Source organism: Felis catus, chromosome E2, assembly GCF_018350175.1.
Source record: "Felis catus isolate Fca126 chromosome E2, F.catus_Fca126_mat1.0, whole genome shotgun sequence".
NCBI classification, from domain to species: Eukaryota; Metazoa; Chordata; class Mammalia; order Carnivora; family Felidae; genus Felis; species Felis catus.
Genome location: NC_058382.1, coordinates 24,946,452 through 24,972,728, shown reverse-complemented (window position 1 = coordinate 24,972,728; position 26,277 = coordinate 24,946,452). Strand labels below are relative to the sequence as shown.

The following is a 26,277-nucleotide window of genomic DNA, read 5'->3' as shown; positions in this document are numbered from 1 at the left end:
TGCATATTTGGGGGAACTGCATGTATAATTCAGACTTCAGAACCTTTTTCAAACTTACTGCTGTGATTAGTGCTGATAGGTCCTTCTATCATCTGAGAATGCTGTAGTTGGGGATTGTTCCCAAACATTTGCCAACTTCTCTCTAAAAAATTTTCAAGTTAATTTTACTGTGTAGTTTGAGTTGCACGTGGTATCTGGGACATTTGGTTCCAAGTTGGAAGGGTCCAAAATCTGTATAAAAAACAAAGCGTAAAGAGGATTTGTTGATCTTCCCCCCTAGGGTTTGCTACATCTGAGGAGTCCTTCTGAGTCTGTTTTACCTCCCTACGTTCTGTTCATTTAAGGCCAAGCAATTGATCTCAGACCTCCCCATAAGGTTATTAAATGTTGTTTTCTGTCAGCTAGGGACTCAAGGGAGTCTATTACTCTGTTCTTGGTTAATTAAACCTCTCTCTGCTGCATATTGTCTCTCTAGTAATTCCTGTGGGTCCAGGTAAATGTTGATTATTATAGAAAAACAAACTTGTTTAATAACACAAATAATACACATTAAAAGATTTAGAATAATTATATCAAAGCAATATGGAAAATAAAGATCATCTACAATTAACCATATTGGTATATATGCATATTTCAGACAAATATGTGACCTAATGTATGATCTGCTGTTGTCCAACCTGCTTTTGGGGTGAGGTTTTCACCTATTGAGTCTGAGGAGAACATCATAGATCCTCAGAGTCTCTGCCAAGGGGAGGGGTCCTGCTTCTATTGTATGCTGGAGGCTGCGGGGGGGGGGGGAATGTGTGGTGGTGCTGGGGGTTGGGGGGGTGGATGGGGACCTTAGAACTTCAGTCAGCACTGGTTTTCAAAGACTTGTTCTCTCAGATGTCACTCCACTCCACTTCCTTAGCACTCCTGTGTTTTGGCAACAGCTACACCCCAGAACTGGTAAACACTTGCTGATTTTAGCTTCTGTGTAGATGATGATCCTGCCTCCTGATCCATTTGCACCCTGTTATCAGGTGCTTTAGTCCCCTCTGCCCCTCCTTCGTGCTAGCGGTACTTGATTAAGGCATACCTTACCTGCAGTACAATGTACAAATCTTAGAGCCTATTGAACACAGCAGACCTGTATGCACACATGCGTACACCGATGTGACCACCACTCAGGATATAAAACATCTCCAGCATCTCCGAAGTGGCTCTGTGTCTCCTCTGAGTCAGTGCCCCCCACCCCTAGGTAATTATTCCATACATTCTTAAACACTAATTTTATCATGTTATTTCCTACCTAAAAACATTCCATAGGATTGTTGTCCCTATATCTTGCTGCTTTGGGTCTAAATGTTGCTGCCCGATTTTCTGGGTCCACTCTCTTTCAGATCCTGCCTGCTGAATCATCTGACTTTCCATCCACACCTCTTGGCCTGAGACCAGCCTGTGCACTGTCTCTCCCACCTGCCAGGCTCCAGCTGGAGATCTGTTCACACTGTGTCCTTACAAAAACTGCCCTTTCTTTGGCCTCCCCAGATCTCACCCATCTTCCAAGGCTCAACTCAAGTCCCATTTCCTCCACGAAATCTTCCCTCTTTGCCAATTTTTTTTCTAAGTTCTTTGCATCCCTCTTACACCTGAATTAGTTAACACCATATGACTGAGTTTCTGCAGAGACTTGGGCCATGGGAGCCCAGCTAATATGCCGTTCCTACTTGTGATCCCTGCTGAGCATTTCTGTCCTGCAGCACAAGATTCCCCAGATGCTCCTTTCTTTTCACTCCCATTCTCTCACATTGTGGGACTGCCCCAGGTCTGCTGCTCTGCAACTCCAGTCCCTACTCACTATCTGTCTCTCCTCTTCTTTCCTTCCGTACTCTTGGCACTTTGCTCCCTCGCTCAGCCAGTCCTCAGCCCTCTTCCAGTCCTCAGGCCCCATCTTACCATCCTTTCTTTGGATTTGACACAAAAAATCCTGAAACCAGGCTCTCTTCAGAGGGTAGGGATAGACTGAGAAGAGAGAATCTAAGCAGATGAAGAAGGAATTCTTTTTATCAGATATGGTAGGGCTGGAAACTCTGATATATCTTACAGTTTTGCTCCCTTGCACCCACAGCCTTTGAGTCTAGGAGTTAGTGACTACCTCATTTTCTCTGTTGTTCCAAGGAGTTAACTTTGCTCCTGCCCAGACTTTCTGAGTTTCCCACGGCACATAGAGAGTTCTGAGCTCACAAGGGTTAGCACAATCAAGGGGTTTAAATAAGATATTGCCACTGATTGCTTACCACAGGTCTACCTTTGATAAGGCTCAGAAAAGTGAGCTCATATCAAAAGCCTACACCCCCTTCTCTGACTCTTTTCAGTCAGGCCAGTTGAGTCAGGGTCCCAAAGTGATGAGGGTGGGGGAGGGAGAGAGGTTTAGAAACTCTGTCCACTGCTGCAAACACAGGCCCTAGAGCTATAGAGCCAGGTCCAAGTCCCAGCATTGCATAAACTCTCACTGTGAGCCCCAGTCTCTGACTGGGGAAAATGGGGGATGTAATCCATCCACCTCAAAAAAATGTAAATGTGAGCACATGTCAAAGTATTTTGCAAGGGGAGATATCTTCCCTGTGTGAGCTGGTAGAAGGGCCAGCAATGCAATGTGTTGGTATGAAACGGGTTGGCCTGATTCTAACTTGCACATATAATTGTGTTTTTGAACTGGCAGTTGGCAAATGCAGCTCCCCAGAGACAAAGTCGGGTTCTAGATAGAAGATGTTTTAGTTAGATTCCTTTCAGTTGTAAGCTGACTCGGAGTCTGGCTGCCGGCATTTATATTATAGGGTCTTACTCTGACTTTGGAAAGTGGCTTTATTACTCCAAGCCTCAGTTTACTTGTCTGTGAAGTGGGGATAATAGTCCCTTCCTCTTATAATTATTGAGGTGCAAAAGGTAATTTATGCAAAGTTGTAGCACAGTGCTGGACACATAGATGTGCTCAGAAAATATTAGTGCTTTCATTACTCCCTAACAGGTGTTGCTTGGTAAGTGTTGAATGAATGAAGGAATGAAGGAATGAATGGCTGTTGGTCTGGATTTGGCTTCTGTGAGTGCTTTTTTGTTCTTCTCTAGTATTTTCAGACTGGTTCCATCTGATTAGTCCGGGAACAATTTTCACTAGGCATGGGGGAAAGGAATTGACTAAATACAAAAGCTTCCCACAGGGGTTGGAATGCTGACCATGGAAGAGAGTGACATCCTGGGGGCAAATCCACTAGCCACCTGAGAGCTGGCAGGGGACTTCCCAAGCTCAGGCCAGGTTTCCATGTAGCTGTCATTTCCCTCTCTGCTTCTTCAGAGAGTCCAGCTTGACTTTGGTTTTATTCCCAAGCCTAGTTCCTAGATTCATCTTGGCAGGACTGTGGCTGTTGTTTTACTATCTTTCTGGGTAGCTTTACTATCTTTCTGAGACCATTGTAGACATTTTTCTATGAAAAAATAAGCAACCAATATTGTATCTGGGGGTCCCAGACCCTTTGCCCCCTCCTCATCTACCCAGACAACTGTCAGAGCCAAGCCTGTGGGGCAGAGCCTAATCTTGTCTACACACACACACACACACACACACACACACACACACGTGCACGCACATGAATGTATATATCCCTCTTACACCCACATCGTGGGGCCAGAGTTCCATGGCTACTCTGAGGGCAACAGTTTTGCTATCTGGTCCTGTTTTTGCCATTAACTTACTATATGACCTTCAGAAAGTCCCTTCCCCTCTCATGGCTTCAGATTCTCCATCTACAAAATGAGAACACTGACCTCATGCAGCAGGAGTAGGTCATGCCTTCTCCCTCACTGCAGCTCCAGTCTCTGGGGCTCTGTATGTCTTTGTTGCTTCCTGAATAGTTTTACTCAAAGAGGGAACAGCTAGACCCTCTCAGCCTGGAGATAACTAACCAGACTCCCAGCCAGGGTGTAAGCAGCCCCTGCGAAGAAAAGAAGGGTCCCCTACTCTGGCTAATTGGACCTTTCTTCTGTCCTGGAGAGCTGCCTGAATCAGGGAGTGATTCCCAGCTCCTCTCCTGGGCCCCTTGCACCAGGATCCTGGGTTTTGAAATCAGGTCAGTTCTGCCCTAGGCTCCCTCCCTTCTTTCCTCCCTCCTCAGACCACACGGTGTTTGTTTCACAGCTGGACACTTCATTAAGTGATGCAGGAAGTAGGCCCCCCAGGAAGCAGATACCACCCAGCAAACCAGATAACAGAACGAAGCCTCTGGATGCCTCTGGGGCCTGGGGCAGGGTCAGAGATAAGCGGAAATGCCAGGCTTATCACTGCTGCCTGAGTTCTAGAGAAATCATCCTGGCTGGCCAGCCCACCTCATTCCCAGCACTCCCGGGGCGGTTGGGCATCTCCAGGCAGAGTAAACACTGAGTTGGCACAACGGGTGCAGCCGCAGGAAGGGGACTCTGTGCCCCACTCAGGCACTTCACGGCTCCAGCGCCAGAGGCCAGCAGCGGGCGTCAGATTACATCCAGATATTTGCGGTAAGGGCGTTCCAGGCCGGTCTGCTTTGAAGTAGGAGTCTGAGGGACAATTGTTAGGGTCATGCGACTAAGGAAGCCTTGGTGACAATTATCCCCCAGACGTAGGTCCTCTTGGACCAAGAAGCACGGTCAGCAGGAAGCTCTGGTTGATGGATACGGCCCAGGGATGGTCAGCTTGGGCCTCCTCAACTAAGGGTGTAGCGGGCAGACAAGGCCTGGTGGCTGCTAACCCCTAAATTGTCCGAGTTGAACCTGTGAGACTTTCTGGGGTTCTGTTTCATATCTGATTTCCTTTCCTGAATAAGCTCTGCTTAATGGAGGACAGGTTTGCACTTTTTGAGTGCACATCAGCTAATTGTGCATACAAGGGAGATGGCCTGGGTGGGCTGGTACCTGTGGGAGCTGATTTAGGACTGGGGAGATGACTCCTTTCCCTCCTACCACCCCACAATGAGGTGGCTGGACACACTGCTGTCCTGTTGGCTGACCATCTGGAGCAGGAATGGGTGGGGGGTGTGAGTTGTAATCTCCAAAGTTTTCATGGACTTACCGTGTGCCAGGTATGGTGCAAAATGTTTCACTTACATGAATACTCAAACAGCCCTGTGCTTTCTGCACTGTCCTGCACCCCTTTACAGGTGAGGAAAGCTGCATTCAGAGAGGTTAAGTTTCAGCTATGCAGCTGGCCAGGGGGCACTTTTCTGTGAAGTAGAAAAGCATACCCTTCCTCAAGCTACGTGGCCTCCATCTCTGAGAAAGCTGTCATATTTGATTTCGTTACAAGACCCTCGCTAGTGCCCTCACTGCGGTGTGCTGCAACGCTTGTTATGACCATACACATCTGCAAAGTATAGGACACGTTGTACATGTTGTACCCTGAGCTCTGCAAAACCTACTTCCCTTCCTGCTTCCCAGCAGCAAACACAGGGGAGTCTTTCAGTGGTTTCTCCTGGTATTTGCCTCCACTTTCCTCCTTGTCAATTTTGTGCATTGTCTGTGCATTTCCTATTGAGAGAAATGATTCAGCTTTGTCACTTTCCCACTTCCCCTCCCCCATCCTTACAACATCACTGTTTTAACTTTGCAAAGTGTTGACCTCATTACAGCATAATAGTGTGAACAATATTATGCAAATAGTATTCACTAAAAAAATCAATCATGTACTTTAATGTCCTTCTTTCAAAAGGTGCTTAAATTGTTTACATCTCTGAAAGTCTTTTTTTTTTTCCTTTTAATGTTTATTTATTTATCTTGAGAGAGAGAGAGCGCGCGCGCGCGCGCGCGCGCGTGCATGGGAAGGGGAGGGGCAGAGGAAGAGAGAATGAATCCCAAGCAGGCTCTGCACTCAGTGAGGAGCCAAAGAGGAGGCTCAGTCTCACAAAGGTGAGATCATGACTAAAATCAACAGTCAGAGGCTTAACTGACTGAGCCACCTAGGTGCCCCACATCTCTGCAAGTCTTAAAAATGCTTCCTTCTGGCCTTTGACAATGTGCAGTGTCTTCAAATTTCTAATCTAGAATATACTACATTCAGTCTGTTCCAGTGTCCAGTTGTTTTAGAACGAGAAGTCTGATGTCATCCTGATTCTGGTTCTTTGGCACATGATTTTTTTCTTTCACATTTTGGGGAGCTTTTATAATCTCTTTATCTCTGTGTTCAAAAATTGCATGATGACTGTAGTATTTCTTTGATAAATTCCTACCCTCTTTCATTTCTCCTGAAATTCCAGTTAACTAGATATGGGGCTGGATCCATTATCTACTCTTATCTTTTCTCTCTCTACATAGGGCTCTTCATCTTTTAATTCTCCTTTCTGGGATATTATCTTAACTTCATTTTTTTCATCTCCATACTGGATTTTTTTTTAAATTATTTTTTCAACGTTTTTTATTTATTTTTGGGACAGAGAGAGACAGAGCATGAACAGGGGAGGGGCAGAGAGAGAGGGAGACACAGAATCAGAAACAGGCTCCAGGCTCTGAGCCATCAGCCCAGAGCCTGACGCGGGGCTCGAACTCACGGACCGCGAGATCGTGACCTGGCTGAAGTCGGACGCTTAACCGACTGCGCCACCCAGGCGCCCCTCCATACTGGATTTTAAAATGCTAACATTCATGGGGTGCCTGGATGGCTCATTTAGTTAAGCATCTGACTCTTGATTTTGGCTCAGGTCATGATCTGATGATTTGTGGGTTCGAGCCCCCAGTTGGGCTCCACCCTGACAGTGTGGAGCCTCCTTGGAATTCTCTGTCTCTTTCTATCCCTCCCCAGCCTCTCAAAATAAATAAATCAACTTAAAAAAAATAAAATTTTAACATTTGTATTTTTAATTTCCAAGACTGCTCTTCTATTCTATGCCTGTTCTTTTCCCATAACACCGTCTTCTTTTTTAATGGATGGAATTGCGTTTCATACTTTTCTGTGGCAACTAATGAGAGCCTTTTTGAAACTTTCTTCTGTTGCTTGTTTTCTCTGTTTCCTCCATGATTACATTTCTGTTTTGGGGTGCTCCCCTTTTCACCTTGGGGCTTTCTTTGAATACCTGGTGATATATTTTTTTTATCTGTGCATATTTCAGAGTAAGGCACAAAAAACTGGCTGAGTGGTTGAGGCTTGTGGACTGGCTGGCTTTGTTGAGGATGACCAGATGAGAAGCTCCCAGGAACCTCCAGTGCCAGTACATAGAGCTATTGTATTATGGACTATTGAGTTTCTCCAGAAACAGACCTCTGATCTCCATGGAGGGTGGGTGCTCTCCTGGCCATGCCTGTTCTATGCAGAAGTGGGGAAGGAGGAGAGCCACTACTTTGGAATGGACTCCTTAGCCTTGCATTTCTCCTCCCTTCTTATTCTACTTGGGGTCTCAGGGTCCACAGGGGTTGTACAGGGAAAGCTGGCTGTCACCAGAAAGGCCAGGGAAGAGTCTTGGGTTCAGTGCACGTTGACCCCAGCCTATGACAAACAGAGGTCGGTCTATGTTTTTCTGGGAGTGGATCAGCTGTCCTGTCCTTACCCAGGAAAGATGAAGTGTCACTGGATTTACTACTCTGTACCCAATCAGCATGGCTGTCTCTTCTCTGGTCTGTGTTGATTTGACTTGAGGGATGGAATGGCCCCCTTCTCCTCTGGGCGGGTGCCATTACCCATAAAGAATTGCCCATGGCTCTTGCTGTGCCCTGTACATCAGGGAGAGTTGGAGAGAAGCTGTGCGTCAGCCCTCACAGATCTCATTTCTCCTCAAGGCAGAGAAATGACAGGTATTCAAACTAGTCCTCCTGGCTGCTCTTTTTCATCAAAGAACCCTCAAGGAATTCACCTGTCGGCATATTCCAAGTTTTTTCCCATGAGGCCCCAGAGCTTACTGCTGGGAATTGTCAAGGCATCTTACCCTGCACTTGTTTGTTGTGGAAAACCCCAGCTGCTGCTCCTTCCATAAGTCTCCTGATGCTCAGCCCAGCCTCCTGCACAGCTGGAGCCCCTTAATTCATTTCTTCCATACGTTTGTGTTGAATACCCACAACCTGCCAGGCATGTTGGTGCACCTGAGGATTAAGGCAAGTCCAAGGACTGTTCTGACCCCAGGGAACAACGAACTGGTTCTGAAACAGTAGAGGATGCAGCAGCCACATTTCTAGTGAACCAGCTGCCTTGCAATTACTTGCTGCTTAAGGGAGACCTAGGGGTAAATCCTTTTGTAATTTAAATAGTTAGCTTTTGATATAGACATCTGTCTGGGACATTTTGTTTTCCTTTGGGTTCAAATGGACTTTCAAGATAGGTTTCCAGGGTTTTTTTTTTTAATTTTTAATTTTCAAATTTATATCCAAATTAGTTAGCATATAGTGCAGCAATGATTTCAAGAGTAGATTCCTTAATGCCCCTTACCCTTTTAGCCCATCCCCCCTCCTGCAACCCTTCCAGCAACCCTCTGTTTGTTCTTTATATTTAAGAGTCTCTTATGTTTTGTCCTCCTCCCAGTTTTTATGTTATTTTTGCTTCCCTTCCCTTATGTTCATCTGTTTTGTATCTTAAATTCCTCATATGAGTGAAGTCATATGATATTTGTCTTTCTCTGACTAATTTCGCTTAGCAATGTTTCCAGGTTTTATTAAGCCAAGGATGTAGGCTGCTCCAAAAATCCCCGCAGCAGTGGCCTGTGGTGCACATTGGTGGAAACTCCCTCCTGGAGTTAATAAACCTTCTAGCCTTATAAATCACAATGCTTCGTAGTACTTACTTACAAGATTGTCTTTGGATGAGGAATGCCTGAAAAGCATGCTCCTCCAGCTTTTGTAAATTCGGCTCGGTCAACCCCTCCTAGAAGCTGGGTTTGTCTCTTTAGACTGGTGGGGACTGCATCCCACAAAGATTATCCATACCTGCTGTCGGACAGGTGTTGGGCTGGTGTTAGATGCAGAGATTTCTCTGGGTAGCCGCTTCCCTAAGTGTGATCCAGGGACCCCTAGCTCCACAGAGAAGTATGAGGTGGTAAGTGTAGAGGAAGGGGTGATTCCCTGGTCAGGTGCTGGTTTCTTTCTGTAGCAGATGAGATCCTGCTGAGGCACATCTTGAATCCCCAAGAGGAGCTGGGGCACAACATTCCCCAAACTTCTTTTCCCAAGAAGAGTTTGTATGTTTGCTTTAAATCACAGTGCTATAACAGACTAGCATTTTTATGAGCATGTTCCTGATATTTCTACCAATGACACCCAGGCCTGTGCTCTCCAGAAATGGGTCTGAATTTCTATACTGGCTGCTTAGGGCAGCTATCCCGATGGAGGGTCAGGTAGTGAGGGGGTTTGTGGTCAAGCTGTACTTGTGTAGCAAGCTCACCCGTAGCTTAAAATAGCAAAATGATCTAAAGGTGCTTTTAGATGTCAGGTTTCCAGGTCAAAGTTTATCCTCATGATTGCTTTTATTCCAGAGGAGGAAGTGTAGCAGGACACTACAAAGGCCCTCCCTGGGGCCAGCATTGGCTACAGCTTAGCTAGCCTCAGGATACCCCGTGTTGAGGCAACCTTGGACAAATTCTCTCACCCTTTGCTTTCTCCCTAGGAGGGCCTGGAATAAAATGGTGTCAGTCAATCGTTCCCTGGCAGCTTAGGGACTCTCTGGTGGCTCCTAACACCCCACCTCAGTGTCAGCCTGAGCATCTCCTTTGCTTTATTTATTGATGCTTCTGTATTCAAACCAAGGGTTTTGAGGCTAAAATGTTTGGAAACTACAGGAAACACAGGCCCACTTGCTCTCTAGGCTGCTACTATGTTTGTTCTAGTGTATAGAGATTGGGTGCCTGATGCCTACATGGTCAATGCTGGAGGAGCAGGGGTGGGGGGGGCACCACTGGTGGGTGTTTTCCAAAGGGCTCTGTGAGGAACTTGACCTGAAGAATGGCACTTGGCAAGTAGCCTAGGCCATTTTCCCTTACTTCTATTTTTAGGTACAAGTGGCTAGTGACTGAGGGCCCATTGTGGGGAAGGATCTGCCAATTCACCCCAAAGGCAGCTTAAACACATATTTGGGGCACCTTCAAAATAGGAGCACCAAAAATTGGTTTTAATTTGTGGAAGCATCAAAATTTTTATCATGGCAAAAATCAGAATGACCTCACATTTATTTTTGGTTTTGCTTTCCATCATGAATTCAATGTGTTTGTGGCAAGTATGATACCATCTGCTCCTCAGTGCTTTGGGCCTCTAAAGGTCTACCCTGAGATCCCTGGACCCCTTGTAAAGTCCAGCTTTCTGGTTCATTACCTAAAGGACCCCCTTTCTTCTAACCTTTAGTCAACTATCCAAACTCCTGCCTGCCTTGGATAGATTCTTAAAATATTTGCCTATCAGCACCCTCTCAGAGAGGAATGTTAAATGCTGCCATGATGTCAAAGGGGCCCCAAGGAGAAGGGCCTTGCCAAACCCAGCCTATCACTCAGCCACAGCAGAGTGGGAGATAAGCAAGGCTCAGAGAGAGTCTGGTCCTCTGAGCTCCCTAAACAACCCAGGCGCTGTGGGGCGAGGCTGTTAGCTACCAAGAACAATGAAACTTCCAGATATCACTGCCCAAGTGAAAACTAGGAGTCTGTGGATTTTCTGATTCCTCATCCTTGTCAAGCTTGCTTCAGGATGTCTGAAGCCTCCAAGGAGGGTGTGGAGACCTGGGGGCTGCTGGTGTCAGGCAAGGCCTGCTTAACAACCATGGACAAAAAGCTTAATGTGCTAAACGAGAAGGTTGACAAACTCTTGCATTTCCAGGAAGATGTCACGGAGAAATTGCAGTGTGTGTACCAAGGCATGGGCCACCTGGAGCAGGGCCTACACCGCCTGGAGGCCTCTCACATCCTGGGCCCAGGTGGGGCTGACCATACTCCTCCAGCTGACGCACAGGCTGGGTGGCCAGAGGTCCTGGAGCTGGTGAGGAATGTGCGTCAGGATGCTGCCCAGCATGGTGCCAGGCTTGAAGCCCTATTCAGGATGGTCGTGGCCGTGGACAAGGCCATAGCTTTGGTGGGGGCTGTGTTCCAGAACTCGAAGGTGATGGATTTCATCATGCAAGGGAGTGTCCCTTGGAGGAAAGGAAGCCTGGCTGATGGCTCTTCAGAGGTTGGTTCTTGCTTCCCTATCCCAGTAACCCTTCTGGCTGAAAGGGAGACCCCAGTGACTCTGGTGGGGACACTGGCCAGGCAGCTAGTCTTAGGAGCAGCAGGAGCTGTTGTTCTCTTCCTGTGCCACCTGCATGACCTGTGGATGGAGAAAGAAGAGGGTGAACCTGAGAGTTCATAGGTGGATTTTCACACAGGTCACTGACTGGCTGCTCTTCCCAGGGAAAGGAAGAGGCAGTGCCTCAGTGAGGTCTGTGGGGCCTTGGCCAGTGTCAGAACACCTAGTGGGGAGAAATGGGCCATTAGGGAGAGGAGGACAGTGAAGCTTATTGGACATTCTAGTAACTTCTTTTTGTTTCCTTTTGTCCTTCACACCTGGAGTAGGAAACAGGTGGGAGCCAGCTTACCTATTAGAACCCCCTTTTAGAACCCTCACCTTCCTGTCCCCAATCTTGTGCTGTGTCCCAGAGTGGGCAGAGTGTGCAGCTGCTTGTTTGAAGATGAGTGTTGACAATGACCCCTAGGGGACACAGGCTATGAAGAAGCCGGAGCCTGGGGGTGGAGTATGGCATTTCTGGGAGGACTGTTCCCAAAGATTGCATAATCAAACCTGCTGGCTAATGGAAGTTTGGCTGGGGTGGGGGTGTTTGTGTATGTGTGAGGTGTATAGAAGCAACATTCTGTTTGGGAACAGCTAAGAGTCAGCCACTTAGCAACACTCAGACGGCCTGGAGCCACCATCTCAGATCCCTGCTGTTATTCACCAGCCTCTGGCAAGAGATAAGCTGAGGTCCGCAGGAGGCTGTGCTGGACTCTGTCAGCAGTGAGGCTTTCAGGGGAAAGGCTGCAGGGTTTGCCTTCCTTCCTCATCTGCAGCCAGGCCAGAGCTCACCCTGCTGGCCCCTTCCTCTCCCTGCCCCTCACCTTCTTCCAGAGGATGCCCCTCTCCAGTAGCTCCTTGCTTCCTGCAGCTGTCCTGTGAGTCTGGCCTGCAGGGGAGAGGTGACCTCCCCCTTTTTCACTGATAACCAACCTCAGCTTTAAAGAAGAAAATGACTCTAATAAATGCACATGATGAAAACATTCATGTGGTAAAAAACATCATCGTGTCCCTTCTACTCCATTCCCCCATCCCCAGTCCCCAAGACTCCTCCTCGAGCAGTGATAGGTGCCAATTTCCTGCAAAACCTCGCAGACGGAGTCTGTTTATAACACACCTCTTTGTTCTATTTTAACTCAAATCATTCACATTATTCTGGCCTTGATTTTTTTTTAACTTAATATATTTTAGGCATCGTTTCATATTTAAAATTTTTTTCAAAATTTATTTACTTATTTTGAGATAGAGAGAGAGCAGGGAAGGGGCAGAGAGAGAGGGAGAGAGAATCCCAAGAGGTTCTGCACTGTCAGCACAGAATCTGACATGGGGCTTGGACCCACAAACCGTGAGATCATGACCTGAACCAAAATCAAGTCAGATGCTTAACCGACTGAGCCACCCACATGCTCTGTTTCATATTTATACATAGAAATCTTCCTCTTTCTGCAAGTTGCAAAGTTCTCCAGTTGGGGGGGGGTGTGTCTTAATTTGTTATCTAGCCCTGCGTCATTGTTTTTTTATATTATTTCTTATTTTTAGCTGTTATACATAACGATGCAGCAAATATCCATAGAAGTGTGAGCTTATGTCTACAATACACTCCTAGATGTAGCAATGCCATTTGTGTATATAAAGCAAAACTGGCCTTCAAAGGAGTTTTTCCAATTTGGTCTCCTGTCAATAGCATATGGGAATGGTTGTGACCTCCCCTTTGGCTGACAAAGCATACCATCCAATTTGTTTATTCTTTGCCTGTGTGGGGATTGAAAACTGAGATCTTATTGTGTGTGTGTTTTTTAACATTCTGAAAAATTTTGCGAAATGCAAACTTATAGTAGAGCACTTATAGTAGAGATTAGTATCATGCACCCTGTGAACCCACAAGGGGAGGCCGATGTTGTTGCATATATCCTCACCTACTTCCCTCTCTCTAGATTATTTTGAAGCAAATCTGAGACATTGGATCATTTCATCCAAAAAAACTAGCAGTTATATCTAGAAGATAAGGGCTCTTTTAAAAAATGTAATCACAAGGGGGGCTTGGGTGGCTCAATCATTTGAGCGTCTGACTCTTGGTTTCAGTTCAGGTCATGATCTCACAATTGTGGGATTGAGCCCTGTGTCAATTTGTCAGTGCAGAGCCTGTTTGGGATTCTCTTTCTCCCTCTCTCTCTCTCCCCTGCTCATGTGTGCTCTGTCTCGAAATAAATAAATATTAAAAAAAAACAAAATACTCGTAATCATGATACCATTATCATGACCAAAACGTACATAGTAATTTAATATTACCAAAGTCAGTGTTCAAATTTTCCTAATTGTCTTATGCTTTTTTTCCCCTTACAGTTTGTTTATTTGAATCAATATTTAAATAAGACAACTGGTTATATGCCTCTCAAAGCTAATTCTTTTTCTTTAATTCATAAAAAAAATTAAAACTTTTAATTATGGAAAATTTCAAATGTAGCCAGAAATAGATAGAATAGCATATATCATTGTAGTTTTAATTTGTATTTGCTATATTTTTCTGTGAACTGCTCATGTTCTTTTCCCACTTTTCTGTTTCATTTTTTTGTACTTATTGATTTGTAAGAGCTCTTCATATATTAGTGAAATTAGCTCTATATTATATGTGTTGCAGGCATTTCTGAATAGGGGAAATCATAGAACATTTTCTTTTCTGAGTTCTTGCAACATTTCTTCTTGTCTGTTCTGGTCAACTGGCATGTGATTGATCTCTTTTCTGGTCTTTGTGTTTAATACAGCTATCAGTAACCATCTATAGGTTTGGGTCTAGCACCCCAATCAGACTGTCAGTTCCTATTTGATCCATGACAAGAGGCCTCTACTTCCCTCTGTGTACTGTGGCCAGAGCGGGTCTCATAGGAGGTGTCAGAGAATGGGTAATGAACTGAGACAGACCCCTAGCTATTTAACATATTGTTGGTGTTGAAAAGAGACTTTCTGGGGATCCTGTTCATGTTTCCTTAAGAGGGTAGGGGCATAGTAATGATTTATGGGATTGAATTAAATCCTAGCATTGGCTCCTAAATTTGAAAATTGTGCCGGGACTATGGAATTTAAGAAACAAATGAGCAAAGGAAGAAAGAGAGAGAGAGAGAGAGAGAGAGAGAGAGAGAGAGAGAGAGAAACCAAGAAGTGGACTCTTAATTACAGAGAACAAACTGACGGTTACCAGAGGGGAAGGTGGCAGGGGGGACAGGAGAAATAGGTGATGGGGATTAAGGAGCGCACTTTGCCATGAGCACTGGGGATTGTATGGAAGTGTTGAATCACTGTATTGTACACCTGAGACTAATGTAACACTGTAGTTAACTGTATGTTAACTATATTGGAATTAAAACATTTTTAAATGTCCAAAAAAAGAAAGAAAGAAAAAAGAAAATTGTGCCAGGACGTCACAAAGTTCCTCCTTGGGTTTTCTGAAGTGCCCAGTGGTACTTCAGTTTGGTTGTAAAAATGAATTAGAGTATTTCTAGAAGTCAGGTGCTCTTTCATGAAGGACAGGGCCAGGCTCAGCCAGGGGTGGGCCCAAATCATAGGCAAACTGTTCAGAAGACACCAGTCCTTTAGAATGGTGTTTAGGGTCTCTTCTCCTTCCTCTGGATGAACTGGAACCAAAAGGTTGAGTCCTGAAGACACGACTCAGCTGTGTGTGTGTGTGTGTGTGTTTGCATGTTTAGGTGCGTGTGTACTGCCTACACCAAGAGTGGAAAGAGGCAGAGGACACTCTGAGCCCATCAAGGTCTGCCAAAGGAGAGTTTGTTTGTGTGCCTCTCCGCCGGGGTGAAACAGGAGGCATCCCGTGATAATGCTTCCTGTTCCCCCCAGCTACGGGGGTGGAAGGACAGAGTCTGCAGGAGGCCAACGTAGAGGTCTCTGCTGAGTAGGGGGCCCTGGTCACATTGATGTGCTGGTGCTAATCATAATAACAGCAGCTGACATTTATTTATTAGGTGCCTAGCACACGCCAGGGGTGGGGCTGGGTGTTCCCATGTGTTGTTACCTTCAAGAAGACAAAGCTTGGTGTGCTGGGATCCCAAAGGGATGAGCACGTAGTAGGATTGAACAAAGCAGGTACAGTGTAGGAAAAACAGTGGAACCAACCCTCATCCTTAGTGCCAGGGAGACTTTCTGGAGAGGTGAGGACTGTGGTGCCCCAGTTAGAGGGAACTGCTCCAGCTGATTTTTGCCATGTGGCCCTAAAGTTGCCAGATCTTCAGTTTTTTTTTTTTTTTAGGAGAATTTGGGAACCTAGACTTGTTTATAATCAGTTTTATTAATATATAATTTACATACAATAAATGGCACATACACACAAACTATGTACATAGTTCAACATAGTTCAACAAGTGTGTACATCCAAATCAACACCATCATAATCAAAACACAGAGCAATTCTAAGCCCCAAAATGGAACTTAGAATTTTAATATAAAAGTCTCCTAGATTTAAAGTGTTGATAACAAATTTAAAAAATTAAAATGCTGTGCATGCCAAACAAAATGTGTCTCAAGCTCTTTTTGGCTCCCAGTTGGGGTGTCTGTGGCCAAGTCAAGGGAAAGGGCCTTCAGCAGTGAGTGGGGCCCAGGGTCTCAGCCCAGGCTCAGGGCTGTGCTGTGACCAGAACTGCTGCTGTGATAAGAGCCAGGAGGAGTTTTAGGGGCTGCACCAGTCAAAGGCTCAAAACCTCTACAAACACCAGGGGCACCCAGCAACGGGTCAGGTCATCTAGAAATATTTGCACTTAAAAACACTGAGTACTCCTACTATTTCAGGAGTAAGATCACTGGCCTCATGCAGACCACTTAGAGTTTAAGGGAGAGCTGCTGAGGGCTTCTCTAGGTCAGACTTTGAGTGTCCTTACACAATCCATCCATGGATCAATCAACTGGCTCATCGAAGACAGATAGCTCCCTGTCTCAGGCAGGATAAAATCACCAGAGCTACTGAGCACTTACCATGTGCTGGACACACTTGTCAGGACCTTTCACAAATTAACTCCCCAATCGTCTCACTAACTCTATGAGTCAGATAATATTATTCTCCCCATTTCACAGATGAGGAAAGTGAGATACAGAGCAGTTAAGGATCTCTGCTGAGTGGTGAAGATGGGGTTTAAACCCAGCAGGTCTGGCTCAAGAGTCTGAGAGGCTGTGCTTCCTGCCACACTACCGTACTGTAAAGGGGTGACCATAGGATGCATCAACCCAGTTTCCTGGCAGACACTATTCATTGATTGTGGCATTCTCCCTACCCTTCTTTCCCCTCTACCCATCCCCACCCCTTAAACAAGCATGGGTTAATTTGATTTTAGAATCCAAGCAATAGCCATAACTGACTGATCTGAATTATTAACACTTTATGATTAAATTTATTTTCCATTACTGGTCTATGTGCTTTGGGGTCCAGTCTGTTTAGAGCCCCTGTCAGGTCTGCTCCTTACTGACAATATGAGACATATTACAAAGAACTTGATGACCTTGGGTAAGTGTCTTTGTCCCTATGATGACAATAGTGATATCTACACTCTAGTATTACTGTGAGACCACGTGAAATAACCTAAGTACTTCTACCTTTAGCATATGGTAGGTGTTCCACCTTCTGTGGCCTGAACAATGATGGTGATGATGATCGTGGTGGTTTTTATGGTGTTTCTTTTAGAACAAAGATCAAGTGGAAGAGAAAGGAGCAAAACCAAAGCATGTGCTGAGCACCAGAGCCGTGCAGGCCGAGATCAGGGGGTCTCCGGAGGGTGAGTGGGACCCTATTTGCTTTATTTCACATCACACACATAATAGTTTCAAAATAAAAATACCAATGGCGACAATGTGATCACTGAAAAACTGTTGAAGCTGCTGCTTTTTTTCTTTTTTCTTTTGTCCTGTATGTATATCCCACTATGTATTCCTATTTTATTTATTTATTTATTTATTTATTTATTTATTTATTTATTTAAAAACATTTTTTGGGGCGCCTGGGTGACACAGTTGGTTAAGCGTCTGACTTCAGCCAGGTCACGATCTCGTGGTCCGTGAGTTCGAGCCCCGCATCGGGCTCTGGGCTGATGGCTCAGAGCCTGGAGCCTGTTTCTGATTCTGTGTCTCCCTCTTTCTCTCTGCCCCTCCCCCATTCATGCTCTGTCTCTCTCTGTCCCAAAAATAAATAAACGTTGAAAAAAAATTAAAAAAAAATAAATAAAATAAAAACATTTTTTAATGTTTATTTATATTTCTGCACTGTCATTGCAGAACCCAAAATGGGGCTCGATCTTATGACTATGTGATTCTGCCCTGAGCCAAAATCAAGACTCAAGAGTCAGACATTTATCTGACTGAGCCACCCAGGTGCCCTGTGTTACTGTTTTAAAGTCACTTGGAATAGCTTCTTCTTGTGTAAGCTATGCCACCAACCTCAGGTCTATTTCACTTTGCTTTAAATCTTTATGGATTACTTTTATTAAAGTTTCATTTTCTTTTACAATTTTGTGTAATATTGACATAGTTCTAAAGTCAAATAGACAGAACAAGGTATATTAAGAGAAGTCTAGCTTCTGTCCTTGTTCTCTGCATTGTGTTCCCTCCCTTGCATATGAAAGCATTTAAAAAAGTTTTTGTCTTATCCTTCTTTCTGCCTTTTTAGGCATGAGAGTTTAAGCATGAACATTTTTACCATCTTCTAAGTGGTTGTGAACACACACTCACATATCCTCCTTTCCTAGATAAAGAGAAGCACATACTTTTCTCCACCTGACTTTTTTTTCACTGTATATCCTGAGATGGCTTCATAGCCACATAAGGAGATATTTGCATCTTTCTATTTTCATGGCTGTGCAGTACTCCTGTGTGATGGGCCATGGTTTAGTCAACCAGCCTCCTACTGGTGGTCACTTGGGTTATTTCTAGTCTGCCTATTATAAAGATGCTGCACAGAACGGCCTTTGCACATTCGTTACAATATCTTTAGCACAGAGTTCTCCATATAGGAATGCATTTTTATGCTGCCTATTTTCCTGTAGAGAGCCAGAAGGAAAACTTGCCAGAGGGGACAGTGGAGACGCTGACTCCCATCAATGCTTCAGGGATAGGATCTGATCTTCTCACCCAGGAAGAGGCTTCACTAGGGCAGGCAGAAGTGCCCCCTGGCCACCTGCCGCTGCCCACAGAGGTGGAAGCCAAAGTTCCTAGAGCATTCATTGAGAACCCTGGGACTGACCTGGAATTGTCTGCAGCACCCAAGAGGGTCAAGGAGGCCCCAACCAGCCAGGAGACTTTACCCAGTACAGCACGAGGATCATCATTCAGCAGACCTGACTCTCGGCCCACAGAGGCAGGCATGAGGCTGACTCCAGGGCTGCCAGTCCAGGCCAAGGCAGCTTACAGTGGTGTAGAAACACCTCCGAGGTAAGGGGTGTTCCTCCATGGTGGGCAAGGGAGGGAGTTAACAGCAGCCCCTCAGCTGGAACATGGCCAAGAGACTAGCTGCTGAGGCTGAGTGTCACTGTCTGCACAGTGCTGGCTAGCTTCATGAGGGGAAGACAGGAGAAGGTGCAGGCAATGCTTTTGGGAATTTAGAGCACTGTTTCTCACCTGGTGCCCATTACAATTACCTGAAAGAATTTTTTTTTAATGTTTATTTATTTTTGAGACAATGCGAGAGATAGAGTGCAAGCAGTGCAGGGGCAGACAGAGGGAGACACAGAATCCGAAGTGGGCCCCACGCTCCGAGCTGTCAGCCCAGAGCCTGACGCAGTGCTTAAACTCAACAAACCGTGAGATCATGACCTGAGCCAAAGTCGGATGCTTAACCGACTGAGCCACTCAGGTGCCCCCTGAAAGGAATTCTTAAAATACCAGTGCTCAGAGAGTCTGATTTATTCAGTCTGGAGTAAGGCTCAGATATTTTCTTGCTTTCTTGGTCTTCCTTCCTTCCTTCCTTCCTTCCTTCCTTCCTTCCTTCCTTCCCTCCCTCCCTCCCTCCCTCCCTCCTTCCCTCCTTCTCCCCTCCTTCCCTCCCCCACCTCCCTCCCCCCACTTCCTTCCTTCCTCCCTCCCTCCCTCTCTTTCTCCCTTTCTCTCTTTCTCTTTCTTACAAGCTCCTTGGGTGATTCCAATGTGGAGCAGGGCTGAGAACCACCGGCTCTTAGAGCAATTATAATAGCTACAGGCTGGGGCTCACTGAACTCTCCTAGGTGCTGGAATTGACCAAGCTTTTCACAGCCATCATATCTCTGTAGTCTCACAACATTCCCAGGAGATGAGCATGGTTGCCTTCCCATTTTATTGATAAGGAAATAGGCTGAGAGTAGCCAGGGCCACATGGCTAGGGATTCACAAAGTTGAAATCTGAATCTAGGTTTATGGACTCCAGAAATCTCCTAACTACTGCACCAGCCTCTTTCCTCAGGTCAGCATTTAATTAAGACCCAAATACTAAGGTAGGGAGGAAAGGATGGGCTTTCAGAAAGAGGTTGGTATAGGCTGAATCAATCTAGGTAGCTTTCAGAATTATGCTTGGGGCCCTGAAGGTGGTGTTGTGTCCTCAGGACCAGCCCCAGCCCTCAGCAGACACAGTGCAGGAAGACCCAGAACCTGATGACTGCCAAGCTCTCCCCAGCCCTGTGTTCCCCAGCCCTGGGGAACAGTACATCTTGCCCCCCAGGTTGGCCCGCTTAAGGGTACTTGTGCTTACCTGTCTTTTCTCAAGGGGGCCTGGTGCCCTCCTGCACCTGTCCTGGGTCATCTTGACCTGTAACAGAGCCCCATCCCTTCCCTGGGCCTGGCATAGGGAGGGACGCTGCTGTCTGTGTACTGTGGTGACTGGCAGGGAAGCCCAGATGGTTTGTCTGCCTTTGTTCTGGAAGGAAATGAGAGCCTTAACCGGCCAAAAGGAGGGAATCCTGGCAGGCATCCCTGGATCCTGGCCAGGGCTATAAATATGGAATCTAGGGATAGGGATGAACTTGCCATGAACTTGTTAGGGTCCTCAAAAAGATTCTGCATTAGGGGGAAGGTAGGTTGATTGGCAGTGGCTGCCTGTCTAGAGGATCCTGAGGCCCTAGCTGCAGTTGGAGGGACATGGTGCTGTAATTGATTAGTCATGCCTGCCCTCTGCCCTGGGTGTGCTTTGCAGGAGGAGGAAAAACGTTGGATACTCAGTGACATGGGAATGCATGTCAGTGCATTTGGGGCATCCCATGCCCTGCTGGGTATGAAGACCAAGTGGGACAACAGTGACTCGTGGCCTTATCAGCTGGCCACCTGACCACCTGGATACTGTTCCAGCAACTGGCTTCCTGCAGTTTCCTGTGTCCTTCAGTTGAGATGAGGCCTGAGCCAGGCTTGGATGCCACCTTCCCACCCTACCTTGTCATCACCAACCCGTATTCACTCCCGAGGGCCACGGTGCAGGGACTTTTTGCCTAAGTCTGGCTGTGGACAGGCTTGCACAGAATCAGTGCATTTAGGAATAGGCACTGCTTTCAGAGGACCTGCTGCAGCTCAGGGAGGGGCTGGGCTTTCGACTGCTATGGAAAAGCCTCACTTTGTTTTTTCATTATGGTAAAAAAACATGTAACATAACATTTACTAAGTTAACCATTTTTAAATGTGCAGTTCAGTGGTATTAAGTATATTTGGGTTGTTGTGACACACATCTCCAGAACATTTTCATCTTGAAAATCTGAAACTCTACAACCGTCAAACAATTCTTACTACCCCTACCCTAGATCCTGGCAACCACCATTGTACTTTCTGTCTCTGAACTTGACTACTGTGGGTACCTCATATAAGTGGAATTATATAAGTGGAAGCAGAATTTTTGTGCCTGGCTTATTTCACTTAGCATAATGTCCTTGAGGTTTATCCAGGTAGTAGAATGCAACAGGATTTCCTTCCTCTTTAAGGCTCAATAATTTTCCACTGTATGGATATTACACATTTTGTTTATCCATTCACCCATTGATGGACACCTGGGTGGCCTCCACCTTTGGCTGTTGTGAATAATGCTGCTATGAGCATGGGTTTGGAACTTAAGAAGTGGGATTGCTGGGTCATTTGGTAGGGTTTTTTTCTAAATTTTTGAGGAACCACCTTCCTGTTGTCCACATCAGCTGGACCATTTGGGTCTCACTTTGGGACCTTTCCCCACTTTGTGGAAACTCAGCACTTCTGCAAGGTATCAATGTCTCTGTTTGACAGAAGAAGGAACTGGCACTGGCCTTGTCCAAAGTTGTCCAGCAACATGGTCCAGAGCTAAGACCAGAAAGGAGGCTGCCTGGCTCCCTCCTGAGACTTAGTCCATGCCAGACCCTCACCGCCTCACCCCCACCCCAACACACATACACTCTGGCAGTGAGTTGTGAAGAACAATCAGAGCAGGGGCAACTCTGAGAGGGAGGGTCCGAACCCCTGGGGGTCATAGCTCCCAGGGTCAGGGTCCTTCCTTCTGAATATTGTCAGGGTTCAGAGGGCCTTCCTGACCTCCATCTGGGCCCCCAAATCCAAATGTCACAAGGTCTGGGCAATGAGAATGGATGAAGTGGGCTCTGTGGCATTGCCGGGGTGCAGCAGGGTCTGTGAGGAAGTGGAGCTGCATCTCAGCTCTGCGGACCTGCCCAGCTCAGCCAGAACCGTTTGTTCAAGAGAAATAAGAAGTCCAGTCTCGGGGCGCCTGGGTGGCGCAGTCGGTTAAGCGTCCGACTTCAGCCAGGTCACGATCTCGCGGTCCGTGAGTTCGAGCCCCGCGTCGGGCTCTGGGCTGATGGCTCAGAGTCTGGAGCCTGTTTCCGATTCTGTGTCTCCCTCTCTCTCTGCCCCTCCCCTGTTCATGCTCTGTCTCTCTCTGTCCCAAAAATAAATAAACGTTGAAAAAAAAAATAAAAAAAAAAATAAAAAAAAAAGAAGTCCAGTCTCTATGAGCATTTACCTGATTTTAATAAAATATGTCTGACCTGGGGCTTCCAGTGTGATATTTGACTTGCTTCACCCTTTCTTCATTTAACTGAAAGGGAAACTGAGGCCTAGAGAGGGTGGGAAGAGCCCAGGTCTCCTGCCTCCAGGCCACAGTCCTCCTGGGGCAGAAGCAGGTTTCCAAGGACTTCAGAGGCAGCTGGTGCTCACTGTCCAACACAGGTTACATCAGTCTTCCTCAGACACTCATCCCCTGGAATTCTGAGAGCAAATGGTACCATCTCACTGAATCCAGCCTCTCCCAGGTGTCCTGTCTGTGCAGAGGTAATCAGGGTATCCGGAGAGGCTGGGGTTGGGGTCTGCTTGTTTCAAACACAGTCTACCTTACTATTATAACAACCTGAAGGACCCTTTTTATGGATGAGAAAACTGAGACCAACAGGCCATAATCATTGAGTGGCAGCAGCAGGCATTTGACCCCAGGTCTGTGGTGACTCAAAAGTCCTTGGTTTTAAGGCCTTATTTTATCTCTGCTCCAGGATCTCCATCCATGTGCAGGAAACAGACACCCCTGGGGAGCTGCTTGTGACACGAGGGGGCAGCCTCAGACACATACCCCCTGAGGAGGCTCCAGCAGCTGCCTATCCAGGTGAGCAGGACCCACCTGGGCCCACCCCCCAGACCCCTGTGACCAAGTCAGAAAAACAGATCCCAAAAGGAGCTGGAAAGATTTCCCCACTGCAGAAGCAGAGCAGCAATGAGGGAGCAAAGGCAGAGGAGAAGCAGGGGCCTGGGGCTGAGTCCACCGTGGGACCAAGAGGGGCCAGGAGGAACATGGGAGACCATGCTGGATCCCTGGGCCGGCAGCAGGACAAAGACCCAGGGACAGGACACCCTGAGCCTGGAAAGGACTGCACATCCAGAGGCATGGGCAAAGCTGAAGCAGGAAGGAAGACCCCCCTGGGAGCCGAGGCTGGCAGTGTGGTTCTGGGTGAGTCCATTGCTGTGTGCCTGGTAAGTGGGTTTGGGGGACCTACACCCAGGGGACCTTTCTGCTTTCAGGGCAAGAGAATGTGGGTCTGGGGGAGCCCAAGACTTAGAACAGCCTGCCAGTAACTGCTGGAGCTAAAGAGCAAGGGCTGGAGATGCAGCAGGCTGGATTTGGAGTGACTGTAGCAGTAGGGGAGCCCTGTGGCTCAACAGGGTGGATTTCTCCAAGCCACCAGCCCACCTGAGCTCTTCACCATTGGTGTCATTCTGGATTGAGCCAGAGAAGGCTCCTGTTAAAAAGAACTTCTATTAACTAATGGACCCATTATTGGCCACCATGCCCAATGAGTAAGTTCTCATCCTGGGGTATGGAAGGGTGTAGTGAGGATCCCAGTAATGGTGGGAAACATCCTTGTGTTCATGTGACTGAAATGCCCTCAACTGTTCCAGCATTAGGGTCCTACCCTCCTTGGTGTAAACCCTCATCTCATGAAGGCCAGCAGAAAGGCCACCCTTTGCTGGTTTCCTGCCCTGGAATTTCTGGAAGTCCCTGAGGAAGGGCTGCAGGTCATCTGGGGCCCCTTGCCACTTCTGGACTCCGCAGTTGCCCTGTCATAGTGACATCTCTAGTTGCTTCCTCTTCACCTGTACGACTTGGTCCAAATGTGGACAAGGGCTTCCTTTAATTCTTGAAACACAGCTGAAAGCAAATGGAGTCTCCAGAATCTTTTCTGAGGCTTGGAATGGTGATAAAGCCAACGTGAACTCAGGGCTCTCTGTGTGCCAAGACATGTGCATTTGTGCAGGCATTTACTCCCACAGGCCTGTTGAGTGGGGATAAATGGATATACAAGAGAGGTCAAGGAACATGCTCAGGGCCAGAGTCAGTGTTGACAGAGCCAGGATCTAACCCTGACTGGCTCTGGAACCATGTGTACAAACCTCATGGCTCTGCAGCCACTCTGAACACTTAGTGTGCGGCAAAGAAACTGCAGACCAAATTCTAGATTTGGAATCCCTGTGACACACACTCAGAATCCCAGCTTTTCTAGGGTCCCAGAAAAATAGCAGCTGTAGCAACAATAGCCCATATATATTACCTTTGTGGCCCAGGGCCCACGGTTTGCTTTGCAGATGCAAAAAAAGAATAAGCAATATTCTCTCAAGGCAAATTCAAACTTCTATTCTGGGGAGCAAAGAGTATTTTTACTAAGACAAACTAAGCTGTGTTTGCACTGCACCGGGTGTATGGTTTCAGAGGTATGAGAGCTGTGGGTGGAACACTCTGAGTGAACTATGACAAATCCAGACAAAATTTCAACCCAGGCCGCTGACTTCCCACCACAGTCCTTAATGCACAAACCAGCTTCAGTCATTGTGTTTGCTGTTTTGCTTCATTCCTGTGCTTTATTTCATGCAACACTTCTAGATTCCTATTACCTCTGAAGGACAAGATTTTTCAAAAACACTCAGACATTTTTATCTTTCCAAGTGCTGGTGTCCTGTTTCCCCCTCTGTTCCCCAGATACCACCAAACCCCTCTGAGCACACCTGCTACAGGCTACATCACAGGCTACTTGCCCTATCAGGAGATCAGAGGGTGCAAGAAGAGGAAGGGTGGGTGTTTGTCTCCAGCTGCCTCCCTGTCACACTAGCGTCACTGATGTCCACAGCCCTGCCTGGACCTTCAAACATAGTCCTGTCATTAAATTCTCTCAATTACCCCGTTCAAGTGCACCTTCTGTTTCCTACTGACTATACTGATCCACTGTGGATCCCCTTTTAACTTCAATGAACAGACTGGGTATAACTTCTCCATCTTTCAAAGAGCACTGTTGTAGGTGATGGGAGACCTGGGTTTGAATCCCATCTGTCACTGACTTGCTGTGTGACCTTGGGCTAGTACCTCACATCTCTGAGACTCAGCTTGCTCCTCTGCTGAGTGGGTGACTCCAATGAGGTGTTCCTTGAGAAGAGTGAAGGGCTTGTCACTTAAACCAACCACTTAGGAGGCTTACAAGGTGTTGTCTCCCAAACAGATGACAGTCCAGCCCCACCAGCCCCTTTTGAACACCGCGTGGTGAGTGTCAAGGAGACCGCGACCTCAGCAGTTTACACAGTGTGCCAGCATGACGTCTTGGGAGGGTAGGTGGGCTTCCACCTTGATGAGAGAGTGGGAGCAAGAGGCTTGGGGGCAGAGACACTTGGAGACCTTGTATGGCATGCTGTTGGATGCTTCTCAGGAAGGGGTTGACCAGGAGCCAAAGCCAGGAGTGGTATATATACCACACAGTGTACTAGGAAATGGATAGTCCACAGAGAGTAGGTGAAGAGAATACCTCTAGAGTGCAGAAGAGCCCACATGGTGTGAGATGAAGTATAGGGTGCAGGAGGCCCACACAGTATGGGCATGGGAACCATATACTAGTGGTGGTAGGGCAATCTGAGTGGTGTGGAATGAGGGAGGTAGTCCCCAGGGTATAGATAGATACTTTATGAGAGGATGAAGAAGGTCTTCTCTAAGTTTCAGGATAACCAATGTGGTGTTGGGGTGATGACTATAGTACCTCTGGGGTGTAGGATAATCCCATGGTGTTTATGGACAGAGGGCAGGACCAGAAAGTCCAGGGTACAGGATGGCCCACCATGTATGGAGTGAGCCTGTTGGGGTCTCAGTCTGCTGTGTCATGTTTCTGCAGGGGCCGGTTTGGCCAGGTCCACAGGTGCACAGAGAAGTCCACAGGCCTCTCACTGGCAGCTAAGATCATCAAAGTGAAGAGTGCCAAGGACCGGGTGAGGCATCTGCCCTGGACCACTGGTGCCTTGGGCCAGTTCAGGGCTCCTATACTTCCTTATTGGCCCCTTGGCCCTACACTTCCCCAGCCCCCTGCATGCTGATCAGGAACCCTGCCACCTTCCCTGCCTCTTTTCCGTGAGTCCCACACTCTGCCCAGCACATCACCTCATACCTTGGACAGCAGGGTCCCTCTGGATTTCCAGGCTTCCTTCTTGGGCCTCAGGTTTCCTATATGTGGAACGGTGGGTCTGTTGTAAGAACCTGGTTTGGGTGCTGAGTTGGAAACCTGATGTGAGAGTAGGAAATGAGGAAACAGGGTGGGCATGCACCTTGGA

General features: G+C 46.9%; 1 protein-coding gene across 3 annotated transcripts in view; it reads left to right on the top strand.

Moving 5' to 3' along the window:
* Positions 1 to 26,277, top strand: part of MYLK3 (myosin light chain kinase 3) — a 44,926-nt gene that overhangs the window by 356 nt on the left and 18,293 nt on the right. Inside the window, exons 1-6 of one of the 3 annotated variants that reach the window (XM_019819678.2) lie at positions 4,423 to 4,530; positions 16,910 to 17,000; positions 18,264 to 18,648; positions 22,695 to 23,146; positions 25,185 to 25,290; positions 25,845 to 25,938. In XM_019819678.2, coding sequence (XP_019675237.2) covers positions 18,581 to 18,648; positions 22,695 to 23,146; positions 25,185 to 25,290; positions 25,845 to 25,938 — 720 coding nt within the window. In that variant the 5' untranslated portion in view covers positions 4,423 to 4,530; positions 16,910 to 17,000; positions 18,264 to 18,580. Of the gene's footprint in view, positions 1 to 4,422; positions 4,531 to 10,456; positions 11,131 to 16,909; positions 17,001 to 18,263; positions 18,649 to 22,694; positions 23,147 to 25,184; positions 25,291 to 25,844; positions 25,939 to 26,277 lie in introns of those variants that run through there. The other 2 variants (XM_011290185.3, XM_011290186.4) reach the window with 2 other exon arrangements.